Raw genomic sequence first — 18,339 nt, forward strand, 5'->3', positions numbered from 1 at the left:
TGGCGTGAGTGGCGTGAAATATGCAGGAAACAGGAGTGTTTTTGATGTCCACTGACAGAAGACCTGAGCAAACACACACTCCTGTTTTCCTTTACCCATTGCAGCAGGGAAGAGTCAAATACACAATTATTAGTGTACCACCACTTTTCCTGAATTTTCACTGGTGTCTGGCGGAGACACAGCAGAAGACACACCTGTCACATTGAAAATTTTGTGGACAGATTAAGCTTTGTAGATTTTATTACCCAAATGAGGTCCTGTGCACAGAGAATGGAATGTTGAAGCGTTGGGTGGTGTTCCCTCATTCTGAAAATGCGTATCTGTGTGGCTTTCACTGCTCTCTTCTGTTTTCCAAGCCCAGCCAAAACTGGGCCAAAACTGTTGGCCAGCCCCCTGACTGCTGAGCCAAGATGGATGCTGCAGAAGACAGCCCAGGCCAGTGCCTGAGAGTTCCCTCTGTGTGACTCTTTAGTCCAGGGATTTAGCAGGGCTTGAGTTCAGCTTTGCTGGTTTTTACAGCCATGAGAGATAGCCAGGCAGACATCTCTAGCCACCTTCTTATGCACAGGCAGGGAGAAAAAGCAGGTACAAAAAAGCATGATTTCACAGGTCTGGAATACAACCTCAGTGGCATCATTAACACATTTTTCCTAAGGAACTGCAATTTAAAATTCTTAGTTGTACCTCCTCTGTTAAAAAAATTATATCAGAAAGAAGGCTTGTCAGTGCTTTATAAAGGATAATGGTGAAGGGGAAGGAAGGTGTGTGACTTACACTAGACTCGAGCCTTATCAGCTTAGTATCTGCAAAGAAAGATCAAGGCAAAATATCTCTTTTTCTCTTCAAATATCTGTCTAGGCAAAATAATTTATTCTTCCTAGCCATGCATCTAGCATCCTAGCCAGGCTAGTGTGATGTTGTCTGTTTAGCTTGTAGTGCTACCAAGCCTGATGAAGGCTTCCTCAGCAAAACTGGCAGGTGAGAAGCAGGATCCCATGCTGTTGAGAAATAGTCCTCTGAGGGCAACTGAAAACTTGGTGAGATCTTTGGTAAATCCTCTCAGCTGGCCCAGAGCTCTGTGCAAAAATTCCTCCTCCCATGAGGTCAAGGGGTTCTGGAGATGCTGACTTGGAAGCCTTCCATACCTGGAATTTGAGTCCACAACACATTTGTGGCTGGTCCCTACTTTTCAGATCCATCCAGGAGAGTTCCTCTGAGTTGAATGGGTGGATTTGCACACACACCACAAGGCATACAGAGGCGATAGATAAAGCTACTCCTAAAGTAGGGGAAATGCTCTTTGCTTTTCATAACATGGTAGGTGGGTAAGTAGCATGATCCAGGTGGCTTCTGTGCCTGGCAGGACACTGCTGCAAGGCTGCAGCTGGCCCCAGCACGCACCCTGCCGTGTGCTGTACAGGAAGGGTGTGAACTTGTTTGGGGTGAAAAGAGTTCCTCCAGGAAATGCTGGAGCTTCCAAGAAATGACTCGGGATACTTATTGCCTGAGGAGCAAATGCCAGGCTTGGATGAACAGCATCCCATCTGACTGAGCCAAACTGAATACCTACCCTCCCTTTTCTTTGGCAGCAAGGACTAAGTCAACCCTGATGAAACCCAAAACACTTTTGCATCAATTGCATATTTCTATGATGTGCAGACAGTGACTATATATGACCATCATTATGCAGTAACTTACCTAGAGGGACAATAAAACAGGAATAAGATGAGCATATACTACAGAAATAAATAATATAGTAAACATTAGTGTAATATCTTACAAGTCTCTTTACATGTCATTCTGCAAGGTATGTAGTCTGGGTTGTTCAAAAGAACAGCATTGATGATATAAGGTCTCTGTATGAGAGCTTTGTTGTTCAAATCAGGGAACAAAAATGTCTCTCCAGTTTCCCCTTCTCCAGCATAATAAAAATAGCAGTATATTTCCTCTTCAGTGACAATTTTGCAGGCATGGCAGCTGAGGCACACAGGCTGTGGAGTGACAGTGTAGTTTTCTTTGAAGTAGTTCCTTATGAAAAAAAAAATTGGAATATTCACTCTGGTATTGAAGAACTCGCTAAAAAAATCCTATGTATTGTATTTTATTTTATTTTTTTTTTAACTTTCCTGATTCTCTTTTCTTCTTTCTTTATAGTGATTATGTATTTTTGTTTTCCTGACCTACACTTTCCCTTACAACATCCAGTCATCCTGCCTTGGTCTGACATTCCAAAAGTTTGTGGCTGTTAAAGGGATCATGTGAAAGTGTTTAATTTATGCCCAGAACAGGCATGCACAGATTTAAGCATGATCTGGTATTTGTGGCCTGCCTGGAGAATGCTTTCTCCTGATGAGTAGCCCTTTAGTGAGTAGTTCCACTGACTTAAATGGGATGACGCAGGTAAGCAATGTGCATTGGAGTTAAGAGGTTAAACACAAGTGTAAAAACCAAAAGATGTACAGAAATTCTTCTGTGCTGAGTGTGTGCACCCAGTTCCTGAACAGCATGAGCAGCCAATGCATGTGTTCACAGGTCCCCCTGCAGCAACACATCCTGCCCACAGTGTCAGTCTATGATGGGAATGAGGAAAAATATCTCTTATTAGCCTGTAGTGCTTGTTGGTCAATGTCTGTGTTTTCAAATGGGATTTTTTGAAGGGGAGAAGGGAGAAACTGTGTCACAAAACTGGGCAGAGAAACAGGGTCCCTAAGAAATCACTGACATTTCTTTGCTTGGTCACAGTGGCAATATGTTACAGCTTGGTAGCTCCTTTTTGCTTCAAGAAATTTGGCTTGAAGACTTACAACCCTGTTCACCATTACAATCACATTAATGAGGGGCAGCTCCCACTTTACTTCCGAGCAAAGCTTTTGCTTCCAACCAGCATCGTGCGCCTTTCCACACAGAGTAGAGAACACAAATGAAATTCTCTATCACCTGCATTGTCTGTGTATTCATTTTGTTCCATGAAAAGAGAGAAAACAAAACGGATGGCAGGCGACGCTTTGTTTAGATATGAATAGAAAGCATATTGATACAGGTAAGGTCTAAAGCAAGCCCAAGCATCTCTTAAGCCCACAGGAGACAGCAAAGCTAGTTCAATGCCTAACCTATTGAATTTGACATTACACTGCCCCTATGTCCAAGAAGGTACTAATCTAGCCTGTTATTCTTGGCAGTTCCAATAAAAAAGCAGGATGGATACCTTGAGTTACCAAATCCCAGACAAAGGACCATCCCTATATCCAAAGCATGTTCCTGTGGGCAGAAAGTGGCCTAGGATGGGGAAGCTGTGCAGCTGCCCCAGCCCCACTGTCAGACGGAAGACAGCTCTTTTGTGTGCTGTTTAGGATCCTGCTGCACCCTGCTGCCCACCCAGCGTCACTCCCAAAAATCAAAAGGGGGCCTTGTCTGCTCTGTAAGAGGAAGCAGCCCTCTCCTCCTCCTCCCACGGCTTGGGGTGTAAGAGGTCTGGCTTGACTCACCACTGCCATGAGCAAGATTGTCCCCCCTGTGCATCCTCTGCTCCCAGTGGGAACACAAGCACACCTCTGTGCAAGGGCAGAGCAGCTTCCCTGTACGTGGTCTGTCACAGGCATCCTGCTCATGTGGTACACGAGTGGCCTTCCTAGCTATGGGATAATACTGGTATAAGCAGGGGGGGAAGGTGAGGGACCAACATTTAATGTCCTGAGGGAAAGGCTTACAGCCTGCTGGCTTCAGGGAAGCTGCATTGACAGCTGAAAATCTGCTCTCTGCTTTTGCCGTAGTTAATGCACTTTCCTTTCTTAGGACAGGGACAGAGTGGTCTAATGGTAATCATTTCTATGCAGAAAGTTGAAGCTGATCTCTATTTTCGCATGAGTATAAATGCCAAGGCCTGCATATATAGATTTCAGAAGCAAAGAGAAATTACACAATGAACTGACAGCATTTCATTAGTATTTTCAATACCCTTGGACCCAGAGGGCTCAGTGGAGAGTCTTCTGCAAAAGTAACTTTACCCAGAACTTTAGAAGGGCTTTTTTCCTTGATTCTTGAAATCCAACAAGGATGGAGAAAGCTCAGCCTCTCTGAGCATCCTGTTGCACTGCATGGTCGTCATCACAGGGAAGAAATGTGTCTGTATCTCCAGCCTGAACCTCTGTAGCTTCAATTTGTATCTGTAGTATCTCCCTTTCCCACCAGACAATGCCAGGGTGCTGCCAGGTGTCCTGAAGCTGTCTCTGCTCCAGGCTGAGCCAGCACCTCCTTATGAGACTGTGTTCCAGCCACACCAACCCAGTGGCCTCCCAGATCCCCTCTGGTTAGTAGTTGTCTCTCATTCCTTTGACCCTAAACAGGACACTTTATCTGGATGATGTCTGAAGGGCCCTAAACCGAAGGATTATCCTTCTCCCCTGTACAAATCTACTTGCCCTGAGAATTTACAAACTGCAATAAAAGAAAAGAAAAAAAAAAAAAAAAAAGAAAAGTCAAGCTAGACCACAGCAAAAAGCAAGGACACAAAGAACATAGGAACATGGTTTGCCTAGCCTTGGCTTGCTTAGCTGAGACCAGAAGATCATGTAATCTGCTATCCTGCCCCTGAAGCTAGCCTGCAGCCCATTGTGGTGGAAGAGTATAAGGACATGGGATATATCTAGAAGAGGATTTTTGGGAAAGATTTCCCAACTTCCAAGTTCAGTTTCATGGGTGGTGAGTTTAGATTTAATAGTTCCTGAATCATTTTTTGCTCATGAGTTTATCAGATTGGTTTTGAACTCCACATAAACCTTTACCATCCAAAGTGTCCTGCAGTAAGGACTACTGTAGTTCCACATTGTAGTTAGCTGAATGCTGTATGAAAATGTAGCTACTTTCATGTTTGAAAATACTAGGGGTTGTGTTTGAAACTTCTGCTTTTCTTTTTTAACTGATACTTCTAACTTCAATAATTACCTAATCACCTTCTCTGTGTCAGTTACGTGGAACACATCCACCAGATAGTATGTCCTCAGCCATCTGTCTTGTTCTTTTGTGTACCTTAGCCAGAGCAAATGCAGAGACAAGGACTGCACAGATTTTTTAAAAATGTGGCTACAAATTAAGTTGGGCAAAAAGGCCAGAGCAGGTCAAGTGTTTCCTGAATCCTATTTCAGACAGGACTACCTGACTTCACCAGCAACACAACCTGAAAAGACAAAAGGACAACATCTGATACCCTGAAAAAAGACCTCAGATAAGACAGTGCTCTGCAGATTGCTGGAACAGTTTGAAGATGTGGGTTCTTTATGGTTCTACCACAGCTTTGATGTGTTTTCCTGAGCAAATTGCTTCACTGCATGATGAATTTCCACCTCTGCTCAACAGGGAGTTTTAAGGACCCCCTATAAACCAGGGAATTGTTCCAGCTAAAACCAGCAAATGGTGCTGCTAACAACCTTTTAAAGGTTCAGTAACATTTCATGGAGGAACACTGTCATTTGCTTGGTGGTTACCAAAAGGCACTCCTGGATGTTAGTGCTAATAGTAATTAATTGACCATGTAAAACCATTGATGACTGAAGAAGCTGACTCAGATCCCACCTCTTTGTTTAAACTCGTCCGTACATTCTTTGCATTTTCGTTTTGTAGGAACAAAGATAAACTGCCTTAAATGTAACCACAGCCTGTAAACATAACATACAATGTCTGAAGGATGGGTCAGATTTTCTGTTGGGTTTGTGGGTGCAGCTTCCAGACTGAAGTTGAGAGTTAGCTCAGCAGTTTCCAAGCTGTGATCATTTCCTCACTGAAAGAGAATTGGGGTTTTCTGCAGAATGAGGAAGAGCAAAACAGCTGTCTCAAGACCAAGGGAGAAAGCTGACGAATTGGAAGAACTGGGCATGAAACGGTGGGCATTTGATGGAGGAATGCTTGGGTTCTCAAAGAACACAGAGCATCTGGGTCAAAAGAGGAGTTTCACCATGGTCTTCAGTCCAAAATGCAGATGATTAAAAGTTTTGAAAATACCACCCTAAATAAATAAAAAGAAGGCAATAAGCACACTGGGGTAAGAAAGCTCTCTCCATCTTGATCAAATTTTAGATTTGCACAGAGGTTCACTGAAGCCACAGGCTAAACCCTCCTCCCCAAGAATTTCAAACACCAAAAGATGCTGAACCCCTCCCCCCAGCACTGTATAACACTACAAAAACACAGATTTGTCTGACTTAATCACATGCCACCAGACAGGCACAGAAAAACAGTGGTGTTAGTCAGAGGGCATCTGTGTGCTCTTTGCTGGTAAAGGAATGACTTGGGGAGGATGGTGCTTTTATCCTCAGTTAAGCTCCTCATTGCATCCACCCCATGCTAATCCTCAGACAGCTTGGGCTGTGGTATGTGAGGTCAGACTGGATGCTAGGGTACCCACTTTGCTGCCATAAGGGAACTCATAGAGTTCTTTCTCTTTGTCACATTTCATTGTGCCAAGGCCATTAGCTTAACTGAGAAACCACAGTACGTTTTGCAAAATGCCATTTCAAATCTAGGCCTGCCTCCCCTGTTTACAGGGGACAATATTCACATTTAATTGCTTTGCTAATGCTTAATTACTTTAATTTTACTACAACAACACTTGTTAGCTAACTATTTTCTCCAAGGCAGTTCAGCTTATCCCTTAGCTCTCAGCATTTCTCTTGGGGCAGACACTCACTTATTTTTGCCAGAACACTGGGATCTGTATCAACATGACTTATTATTTTCTTGAGATGTCCCTGACCATCAGACACTTCATCAGCTTCTTTAATATCTTTTGCATCCTGTTGCTGTAGACAAGTCATGCACCTGCTGGACCATCTGCTGTTACAGACTGCAACTCAACCCACACACACTAGAGATTTCTTTATCCATTATTTTGCACATTGTTAAATGGTATCTATCTATACAGAGAGGCTCTAGTGAGGTTTCATACCTCACAGAAAGGGCTGGCTCAAGGTGTTTCAGAAGTATAGGCAAAACCTGATTTTTTTCCTACTATTAAGTGGCAGAAGTGCTGAAGCATTTACAGAAAAGGGAAGTGAGGCTCATTAAGAGCCTGTAGCACACAAGTCCTGTGAGATGCAGCTGAGGGAGCTGGGGTTGTTTAGTTTGGAGAAGAGGAGGCTGAGATGAGACCTTACTGCTCTGTTCAAGTATCTCAAAGGAGGCTGCAATGAGGAGGGAGACAGCCTCTTCTCCTTGTTGGCATGTGAGAGGACCAGAAGAAATGGATGGAAGCTATGCCAGGGAAGGTTTAGGCTGGATATTAGGCAACATTTTTTCACTGAAAGAGTTGTCAGGGCAGAGATAGAGTAACCATCCCTAGAGGTATTTAAAAGCTTGTGGACCTGGTCCTTAGGGACATGGTTTAGTGGTGAGTTTACAGTGTTGCTCAAAAGTTGGACTTGATGATCTTGAAGGTCTCTGCCAACCAAAGACATTCTGTGGTTCTGTGATTAACTCTGAAGAACTCCATTTCTTCCTCCAGAAGTTGAAAAGAACAAGTGGGGAAAACACCAGGGCAGCATGGCTGCTGCACCCTGCTCAATATTCACCCAGAGAAATGGGAGGTCTGAGACGGTGCAGTGGCACCATCCAGCCCAGCTTTTCAGGACTCTAGCAGAGAGTGAGGAAGTGCTAGGAATATTGTCCTTCATCTGCCAACTTTCTTGCCTGTTCCCTGCCTTTGTATTATGTTCCATTTCTAACTCATATTTATGAAATGACACTAAAAAGCCTTTCTGCAATCACCTGATATTTGCATGAATTTGGGGGTTTTTTTCTTTCATTCTTTTTGCTTGTTAAAAGTAAGCCTGTTGAGAAGCTGTTCTGTAAGCTTATTAGGCAATCCAGAAAAATATCCATCTTTCCATCTCACTCCCAGAGCTTTGCATTCACAGCAATATTTTCTTTTCCAATTTCCTTGCAGTACAGGCTGAGAGTAGAACGCCTGTGGTTTGTTTTGTTGCATACATGACCCTGCGTCACTGAAAACCATACATCTCAGTTTATTGTTTTCAAGTAAGTCAATTATCTTCTTGAATTTCCTTACCCTGTGTTCTGTCTCTGATGTGGCTTTAATTTTATTCTGGATAAATGTTGTTTCACTGCCTACTAACAGGATATTGACAATACTGACAACATTGGCAATAACAGCATGTTGAAAAAGAAGACTTACGTGACTTGCAGTAGGTTGTGAGAAGGCAACTTAAGCTATTGTTTCAGTAAGTCTTACTACTGTACTGTATTGGAAGTGTGCACTCCCCAGGGATACTTTTCTTGCATGACTTACTTTTTGAGCCTCACAAGGTCCTTTGAAGTTGATGGGTTTGGTCAGTGTCCCTGGGCAACTGATATCTTCTGAAGAACCTTGACAAAAAGGTCTTCTCTGTGTTTTCTCTGTCCAGTAGGTTATTACCACTAGTGCTGTTATACAGCCACTCGATGTGAACACATGAGTTACTGGTGAAGCCCAGAATATTTCATGGCATTTTTTACCCCTTCCAGTTTTCACTGACAGGTTGTTATCAAAGCATCAGAATCTGGTCATCTGTATTCTCTTTGCTTTGTTGTAGAGTCATTTTCTCTGGAGATACCACGATTAAAGAGACATTAAGGAATGGTAATAGAAGGTTGAGTATCGCTTACCTGATGAAGAATGAAACCTAGGAAAAAGATTGAATAGTTAATACCCCTTGATAGAGAATAGAGCTCAGTGTGCACAGGTAACAGTAGCTGTTCTCAGCCCCATGGTTAGGTTCAGATGATGATATTTGTTATATATGTTACTTTCCATCTCTGAACATAAACTTTGTGATTTAGGTGACTAGCAACATAGCTGAAATGGTGACACTAGATTACCAAGTTCTCCATAGGAGCTGTTGTGAATAGTTGAGGAGAAAGGTATAGGATTAAATAAGTTTGCATAGTGGGCCAGCGTAGAGGTACATAACAATCAAATTATCAAATAGCACATTCATATCTTCCCTTATAACTGACCTATCTGGAGTCTTTCTGTGGGTTAATCATGAACAGGCAAAGGTCTGAGCTTGTTGAATAGTATTTTCATTGTCAACTTTCACTCATGAATAGTCTTGCAGGAGGAAGTGCCATTAAAATACATTATTTCTGTTTAGTGAGGTGATACCACAACTTTCAGCGCTTTACTAGCAAGCTGTATAGGACTAGTGCATTTAGGGAAATAGGATTCCTGTCTTGGCACAGTCTTGGATGTTTTATGAGTCAATTAAAACCACTTGAAAGAATTTAGTGACACAGGCACCACACATTTTATTCCCTGACAACTGAGTTCCGCATTGCTTTCCTAGGGTTAGGATTAATGAAGGTTTCTAAAAACTTTGCCCCAAGGGGAAGTACCAAGATTCCAGTTATTTGTATATTTAAGCACTGAAACTTGGCACCAGGGCACAGCTTTTAGGAATTTTACAGTGATCCAAAAGAACCCTATATTAACAAGTTTCTATATTTTCAAGTGTGCTGAAGTACTGTGTTTACTGGGACCTGTGTGGCCCTACAGCACCTCATGAGTTGTATTTTGTGCATATGTGTGTGTGCATGACCTGAGAATCTGGAGAGAATTCTGTCTAAAAGAGTATTTCACAAAAAGTTTTATACACAGAGGAAGTCACACCAGCCTGATTACCTCAGAGCATTTACAGCACTGAGGGTCTCCAGCTTTACTCCCTATCCTAACTTCCTTTAAAAAGGGAGGAATTAGTCAGCAAACAGCCAAGTTATTTGCTATCTATCAGTTTTAAACTACGGCTCATCTGGAAACAGTCATAATGCATTAGAGTCAAATTTTCAGGCGTGCAAATCACTGTTTCCATGGACTTCAAGGGACCATGACAATTTTCCACCATCAGGGATTTGACCTCTGGATTTTTCTTAAATTTTCACACTATATTCACCACCTTCCTTATCATGCCTTTTGATAAGCAAAGTTATATTTAGCCCTTTGTCTGATATTTTATGCAGAATTCAATTTTTCCAGCACCACTAAGCAGCCCATAAAACCTTCATTTATGATTTTACAAAGCCATATAAAGAAACATTGAAATATTCTTTAAACACTGTTTTAATTTCCCCTTGGCAATCTTTCAGTAGGTGCTTGGCTTGGTAATTTCTGATGGCTCAAAACAAAGAAGGATACAGTCACCATTAGGGTCTGGTCATCCTAACAGGGGCAGAAGAACAGGGCAACAGGATTTCATACCATGTCTCTATGATTGTGGAAAAAATGTAAAGTAGTTGGTCTGGAAAGAATGAACAAGGAACAGTTCTCAGCCACTGCTCATCTGCAGATCACTGAAGTCACCACTTGCTTTCAGGAATATATTGAAGCCCCATGCTAGCCTGAAACATTACGTATGTTAAATTGCATGCAAAGCTAAAGAATACAAAACTGCTCATACTGAATCAAACTACAGTCCCATCCAAGCTTCGTATCCATTTTCTAACAATGGCTGGGAGCAGGCTTCTAAGGCAGATTACAAGAACTGGACATGCAGAGAAAAATTTTCTGTATTTTTACTTCAGGCTCCCATCTGTCAGACTGGTACCCCATTCTTAGTATAACTACAGAATGCCCAGGTGTATTTGGGGTGCACTTATGCTCCTCAACCACTGGCAGGACTCAAAACAGACATATCTACCATTTTAGCTCTGGCCTCTCTGCAGCTAAACCTCATCTCCACCCCACCCACCACTGCACTATGTATAATGCAACTTCAAAACATTACTTTTTGAAGTTTGAAATAACTGGATTTCCCTGGGCTTTAATTTACCACTTGACTAGTTTCCTATTTAACCTTTCACTTCAATCCTTATTTCACAGCATGAAATGATACTCCTGCACACCATATTTCTCTTTTTGAGTCAAGCCTACCAAAATTATCTTCTGCTTGGATGTGATGGGAAGTGTATGCAACTTTCTGAAACAACTCAGTGAAAACATCACATTACTTAGAGAAAATTCTCAGAGAAGGTTGCAGCTGAGAAACTTTGATAGGAAGGATGACATATCAGACACATTTTCCCAAAGTTTCTCTTATTTAAAAAGGAAAAACTTTCTGAATTAAAGTTTTACTAAAACTTCCTGAAAGAATGATCTTTCCCAAGCACAATTTCTGAAAGATACTGAAGGCTGTACCTTTAAGCAGTGTCTTTAAGCAGAGAAGTTGCCATAGAAATACTAATGTGATTAATATAACACCTACTAAGTCAGGGATTAAACCAGGAATACTGTAATTAATGACACAAATTTTTACAGCCTGAGCAAAGCAGTCCAGAGTTGCTAACTATGGATATATACTTCTTGCACACAAGGCACAGCAGGGCATCTTACCATTGATTCAGGCTTTAATTATACCCATCTTAATTATTTTGCTGTATGAAAGACCTTTAAACAAAGCTGGAGTGACTTAACCTCCTCTCTAACTCTGTATGTATTAATTTTTTACTAGGATTTATATAAAAATAGTTAGGGATTTTAAAAAGCCTATGCAGAGATACTCCTCTCCTCACATAAAAAGTATTTTTATTTACTGCTGCTCATTCAACTGATCCTCATGTTGCAAAAGCTCCAGTTGTACCACAGTGGATGTGTGTGTATGTGTTGTGTGTGTCTGCATGTGTTGTGTGTCTCTCTCAGTGAAATCCACACACACAAAAACTTTACATCTGCATATCTGGTCTATGGGACTAGACCCGGTTCTATATTCATACAACAGAGAATACCCTTAGTTGGTCCAGTCGTAGAGGTACCATCACATGCTGGGCCAGAGACAGAGAAAACATGATACACTGATGACAGCACTTATGTGAAAAAAAGGCTGGTCCTGTTCCTGCTCTCTAAAGTATTTCACCATTCCAAAAATTTTGGTCATGGTGCCTAAGACACTAGCTAAGTCGTGAGAGATGTGCACTTGCATGTGTTCAGACAGCTGAAGGAACCGAGGTCGGGTTTCGCTGTCTTGAGGACAAGACATATTCCAGCACTGGACTGTTAGCACAGGCAAGTGGTAGGCAGTCTGTCCTTGTTGCAATAATTTTCAAACATCTCCTTTTTTTCTCATGTTTTTGTTTCACTTTGGGGCTGTGAATGCATCTCCCTGCATTACAGACTTGAAAGTCTCCTAATCCTCAATGAGACATCTTTCTTTATTGTACACACTTGGGTAGTTTCTTGCTTAGAAGAAGTTGTTAATGCCACCATTGGGCAATGACCATGCTCTGAATGTGGAGCCTGTGTGGCAAATTCAGGATGCTGTTTTGATAACCAGATCACAAGTAGGTTGGAGTTATGAAGCTGAGAGCTGCTGGGTCTAAAGGCCTCTCAGTTCTGACTCCTCTTCCCCTTTTGTAAATAAGGAGTCTAGTAGCTTTGCCACACAGCCACAGGGGTGTTTTGGACAGGATATCATAAACATTGCATGCCACTGAAAGAATCTCCTGAAGAAGGCTATAACAACCTTGGGTGGCAATGCAGATGAAACACACTCCAGCATGCTTCTGCTCCACTGACTCAGAAGAGGAGCTGTTTTCTTGAGGAACAAAGGCAGCATGAAGTGGAGCCCCTGGGGACCCAAAAGACCAGCCAAGTAATTTAGTCAGAGACACTGATAATGCACCTTTGTTAGCTGCACCACCAGAGGGAACATAATTTTTTGCTCCCTATTATTCTCTGTCCATCAGCTTACTGTGGGACAGGATAGTTTCTTGTTGCAGAGGTTGGGGGACACAGGGAAGCAGAAAGGTCACAATTCCACTGCTCTCATGGTGAAGAAGACCACACAAGATATAGACATATCTGTGTGGCCTGATGTCTTAGAGACAGAAATAGATTCACCAGAGTCACCAGGTACACTGCAGTTTTAGACCACTGACAATGTGGGTGCAGGTCTGGAAGTGGTTGTGACCAACATCCCTTCTGACATGTGTTACTGCAGAGGCACGAAATGTGTGCTGGCTGTGATGAGGTGCAGATTACCATGGATTTACACCCAGAGTGTACAAGTCTAATTTGGAAGCACTGTTAGTCCTTTGTGGGTGCACCAGGACAATGGCCATTATCATGCTTGGTCACAAAACTCTTGCCCGCAGTGAGGAAGATCACTTTAGATCCAAAACAGACAGGCATTTAATGTGAATTCACTAGACCACATTAAAGCTCTGTTTTCTCATTTTAATCAAAAGTGGTTTTAATGTAATTAGACTTCACTACCTTACCAAGTGAACATGAGAATATACACTTAAAAAATTAGCTTGGGTTCATTTCCTTGTCAGCACAATGTGTGGACTGGGCACTGGCCAGTGAAGTCACAGCAGTGAAGTGAGAGAGAAGTCAGTGCTGATGGCACTAATATTTCTCTTAATAATTTTTCAACATACATGACTTTTTACTATGTTTATTTTCAGAGGCCATATCCTTGGTTATAACTACGGATGTTTTTCAGAAGTGTAGTATCCTGTAGAAACTTCAGACTGATAGATTTTTGAAGAATATAAAGTTTATGCCCATTAACTACAGAAAAATATTCTTTCATTCATCCCACACTGAACATCTTGCACACTAATGGGGCTAGTAGTTATGACGAGATGATCTAAGAAGTTCTGAAACAGTAAATGTTAAAGCACACATTTCTCCTGTGTCAGTTTCCTGAACCTTCACAAACTAAGTCCATAAAAATTGTTGGTAAATTGGAGGCAACGAGGTCTTGTTTGTAGCAACATATATACAGACACATGTACAAACAACTCTGAAATGTGCCATTTCCTGAAAAGAGACGTTAATGGGACGTCATCACCTGTCACAGTTGCTGCTGTTGCCAAAGACGTTGGCCTGTCAGCTCGACCTTTAAACCACTGTTAGGATACTTCTGTGCAATCAAGATTTGCTTCTTCAAAATGTCAGTAGAACAAAAGCTACTGTTGTCCTAACTCAGCTGAGTAGATGTCAAAGACTTGGTGCTTAGCTGCTGACAAAATCTCAAGTCCAATCTAAGATAAGAATATGTTTTATTCACAGGATACGTGATAAGATAAGAATATGATTTATTATGTTAGGATACATCATAAAAATTCAATTCTATTTATGATGTTTCTTAATATTCTCTTGCCATCAATGTAGTGACAAAAGTAGTCTTGCTGTTTATACAGACTGTCTTCCCACTTGTCTTTGTGGGTTTTAAAGGAACACCAAATGGAGAAAAAGACAAATCATCAGTCCTCAGTTCAGCAGAATACTGAGACTAGGGCTAAACCATGAACTTTATCAGTTTAGAAATTGGTTTTGTTAAATGATTATATTTTCTATAAGGAAAAAAAAGTCTTAAAAGACTTCATTCTATCTTAGTAAGTCATTGGAGTCTCCAAGTATCTGTAATTAAGTTGTATGACCAATGTATTTGTAAATATGAACAGAGAAGTAAAATAAAATCAGATCATTAAAGTTTTAGTCAACTGTTTGTAATCCTGGAGCTCTCCTTACTTATTTTTGTTTACTGATCTGTCTTCTTTGCCCTGCATTGCATTTGCAAAGATGTTTATATAAGTGAGAAATTTGACTTAGCAGCATACTGCATTCACTTTGTGTGATGTAAACAATTACACTAAGTGCAGAGGTCCAGAGTAGCCAGACTTCCAACAGCTAGATGATATTGGGCATAAGCAGAGGTTAGTTTAAATACTGAAGAAGCAGACACTGACAGACCAAAGACATGAGTGAGTAAAAGCTCCATACATAGTGTCTACTTGTGTGTTGGTGACAAGTGGGCAGCTCTTCTTTTCCTGTCCTACAATGAAACAGCACAAAGGAAAATGTTACTTCTGCTTCCTGAATAGCTGTTTAATTTTTATGAGATTGTGCAACATGCCTGAGCTATGGTTCACACCCCAATGAAATTATGTAAATGCTTGCATGCCTCTATTTCAGAAAGTCCAAAGTGGCCTTTGGATGTGAGAACTGCTAAACAGTATTCAGACTAGCAGATTTGACTCTGCTGTAGCAGGTCAAAAGGTTGTTGCAGATTGTGCATTTTCTGATCAGTCTGGTTGTATGTTGTGCATTTTCTGATCTGCTCTGACAAGACTACCCTCTACCACAGTACTGCAACTGGGGCAGGGGGGTGGAGATGGGGGAAGGCAGGAGAGCTGCTAAGCATGGTGTTAAATCAGCTACTACCCATTCTGTTGAAGTATCTCACAGCTGGCAACAGCAAGGAGAGATGGTCTTACCTGCTGTGAGTGATACCTGCTTCTTTTTCATCGGTATATACAGGAGTAAATCATACTTATCTGCTGGAGATCCATGACATAATGTCTAAAATGAACTATTCCTAGCCATTAGGCTTTTTTTCTGGGGCAAATTTCTGGTGTTCTCTCAAAAAATTTCCAGTTTCTGACAAAGAAGGTGCTGGGGACTGAGGGATCTGACCTCTTATTTTTAGGCTTTCACTTTTAATGCATCCATGGGTCGTCTCACAGTATCACACCCTGAAAAAGAGCCTTTAAAGGGGACGCATACTGTGCCCTGCTGATGGTGCCCTGATGCTGATAAGTGCCAGGAATGACAATCTAATACTGATGAACGCGCCGCGAAGGTAATGTTTGCCTTGAGCACTTAGATTTTTCCAGCGTACAGGAGCCTAGGTCATACCGAGATTATTTAAAAGTACACTTTGTTACTGAGCACAGTCCTTACATTTTGCCGGAGTATGCTCCCACCTTGCTGAGTAGTGACCCCTTAAGGAAAAACCGCGCTACTGCAGTCAGTAATACTTCCCATCGCCAGCTGTTCCTCCATGAGGTACACTTTCCCTACCCGCTCTGCCTCGGGCTTATTCCCTCATTTTCTGTTCAGCACATTTGAGAAAAGATGTCATAGCTCCGTGTATGAAGAAATCCAGATTCTCAGATACGTGGTGCAGCAGGCACCCTTTCTAACCTTTGTGTCAAGAATTGTCCACATCTTTCACTCCCCTCTCCATCCCTGCCAGGTTTGATTTGTTCGGTGATGTTATATTGCCAGGTCACTTAGGAAGTGTAATTTTTTGCCTGATCGTTTCGCAGTCAGTGTTGTTCACTCCTCTTATTTTACTATAGAGAGAGAATTCACAAGAGCATTGGATTTTTTCTGTTTGTTTCAAAGTCCAAATGCTGAAACCCAGTATCACTGGTTAACCACTGTTTTCTTCAAAAGCACTGTTTTCTTCAGGAGAATACCTTGAAAAAAAATTAACTCTAAAACTTTCAGCCACAGAAGATGAGGAATTCAGAGTATGTTCTGTTTGGAGTGTCTTGACTTTTTCAGGCCTGACTCAGGATGATTTTTTTCACATTTTCAATTTTAAAAATACTACAGCCTCTATTGTGCATAATGAGTATTGTAAATGTTTTTGCAGCTAAAAGGATATGCAGAATAGTGCCCTCAAGAGAAGGAGGAACCTTCTAAGGACTGTACAGTAGCAAGCCTAGTTTTAGGCTCTGATCCTATCTGGTTTTCCATGATATTTCAAAGCATACAGGGAGAACTTGCCACTGTAGGATTTCAAGCAGTTTGTGTGGATCCTTTCTGTTAACTTCTCAGAGTGCTGCATTTTGCACCAAATGGTGTAAGTGCATCTCCTTCAGCACTAGCAGGGAACACAGCTCAGGTTAGCTAAGCAAGTATACAGAGAGATGCTTGAAGTTTTCCAAACGACAGTGGAGTTCAGTTTGGTGTATTTACAGTTCCCAGCTACGTTAAAGCTGTCTAGGGTGCAGCTTCATCTGTGAACTTCAGCAAGGCTTTACCTGCCCAAATCTCCGTTGTTAGAACTTGTGGCTCTGAGATCAGCCCCCTGAAGGGATACAAAAGTAAGAACGGACTCACTCAGTGAACGTGGACTGTGAGTGCGACCTCCCCAGGGGTAGGATCCCCTTGCAAAGCACCAGGTGCGGGCGTGCGCGCTAGCCTTGCAAATCCTCAGACCCCTGACCACCCTCCACAGCCGGGGGGAGGGGGACACACTTCCTGCAACCCCGCAGGAAGACGCAGCTTAAGCAGGTGCGTAAGAGGCAGCACCGCAGGCGCACCCGTGTTTCTCCCACCCCCGACTCGTCGCCCGGGCCACCCGTCTCCCCGCGGCCCCGGGGAGAAGCCCCGCTGAGTTCCCCCGCCGCCTGTCCGCAGCTCGTCCAGCCCCGTAGCCAACTCGCCTGAGCCACCCGCCGCGGGCTCCGCCGATCAGAGGGGCGGCCCCGAACTGCAGCTCCCGCCCCGTCCTGCCCTGCCCTGCCCCGCCCCGCCCCGCCGGGTCTGCGGTGCCTGAGCCCTCCCTGGGGCCTGGGCCGCGGCCGCCCCAAACTCTGGGGCCATGCAGGCTCCTCCCGAGAGCGAGCGTGCGGTGCCCGGGGCGGGCATTAGCAAGGCGTGTGCCGAGGGGGTGTGTATGTGGGCTGGAGTTTATTATTATTAAGAAAGACAGGCAAAAGAAAAAAAAAAAAAAAAAAAAAAAAGAGGGAAAAAAAAAAAAGGGGGTGGAGGAGGAGGGAGGGAGGTGAAAAGAAAAAAAAAGCCCGGAGACGAGTTTCCAAAAACTTCCAAGGAACTCGCTGCTCTAAGTCCCAGGCGGCGGCGGCAGGCAAGAGCGATGCTGGAGCCTCGGGCGCCCCGAGAGCCGACAGCGGCGGCGGTGGCGGGGACGGCGGCTGCGGGGAGCGCGGTGGCGGCCGGAGCCAGGATGGCCGAGAAGAAAAAAGACGGCAACGGGAGGAAGGGGAGGAAAGGCAAAGGGTCCGGCAAGAAGCCCGCTCCGCCGGAGGAGGGCGAGGCACCCGGGTCCGCCACAGGTAAGGCCGTCGGCAGGTGCGGGGGCCGCCCTGCGCGGATCCCCCGCACGCTTTCCGCACCCGCGGGGCCTCACGCAGCGTGTGCATCCCCAGCACCGGCCCTGCCGCCGCCCGCCCCTGCCCGGTCCGGCCCCACGGCGGCTGCTGCTGGCCGAGCTGCCCCGGCCGCCGAGACCCGCGACCGAGGGCTTTTCTGCCGCCTCCCTCTTTCCTACCGTCCCCGAAATGCTGAGCGGCTCTTGGCCAGCTGTTGCTTTCTTTCCTTCTTTTATTTCTTTTTTCGGTCTTTTTCTTTTTCGTTTTCCCTTTCCTTTTCCTTTTTTTTTTTCCTTTTTTTTTTCTTTTTCCTTTTTTTTTCTTTTTCCTTTTTTTTCCCCAGTTTTTGGAGGGCTTGGGGCTATCTCTCCTATTACAAAACACGTTTTCTGTCACTTCCTTTTCCCCACAAATCACTTAGGCGAGTTGAACAGATGGCAAACTTTC

At 43.3% G+C, this 18,339-nt stretch overlaps 1 protein-coding gene across 9 annotated transcripts in view; it reads left to right on the forward strand.

The window, feature by feature from the left end:
- NRG1 (neuregulin 1) overlaps positions 1-18,339 on the forward strand; it is a 285,176-nt gene that overhangs the window by 90,429 nt on the left and 176,408 nt on the right. For 4 of the 9 annotated variants that reach the window (XM_071730300.1, XM_071730301.1, XM_071730304.1 and 1 more), the window contains exon 1: positions 17,537-17,856. The exons of 2 other annotated variants lie outside the window; for them this stretch is intronic. In XM_071730300.1, the coding sequence (XP_071586401.1) occupies positions 17,658-17,856 (199 nt within the window). In that variant the 5' untranslated portion in view covers positions 17,537-17,657. Of the gene's footprint in view, positions 1-17,531; positions 17,857-18,339 lie in introns of those variants that run through there. 3 more of the 9 variants (XM_071730302.1, XM_071730303.1, XM_071730311.1) reach the window with 2 other exon arrangements.

Source organism: Heliangelus exortis, chromosome Z, assembly GCF_036169615.1.
Source record: "Heliangelus exortis chromosome Z, bHelExo1.hap1, whole genome shotgun sequence".
Taxonomy (NCBI): Eukaryota; Metazoa; Chordata; class Aves; order Apodiformes; family Trochilidae; genus Heliangelus; species Heliangelus exortis.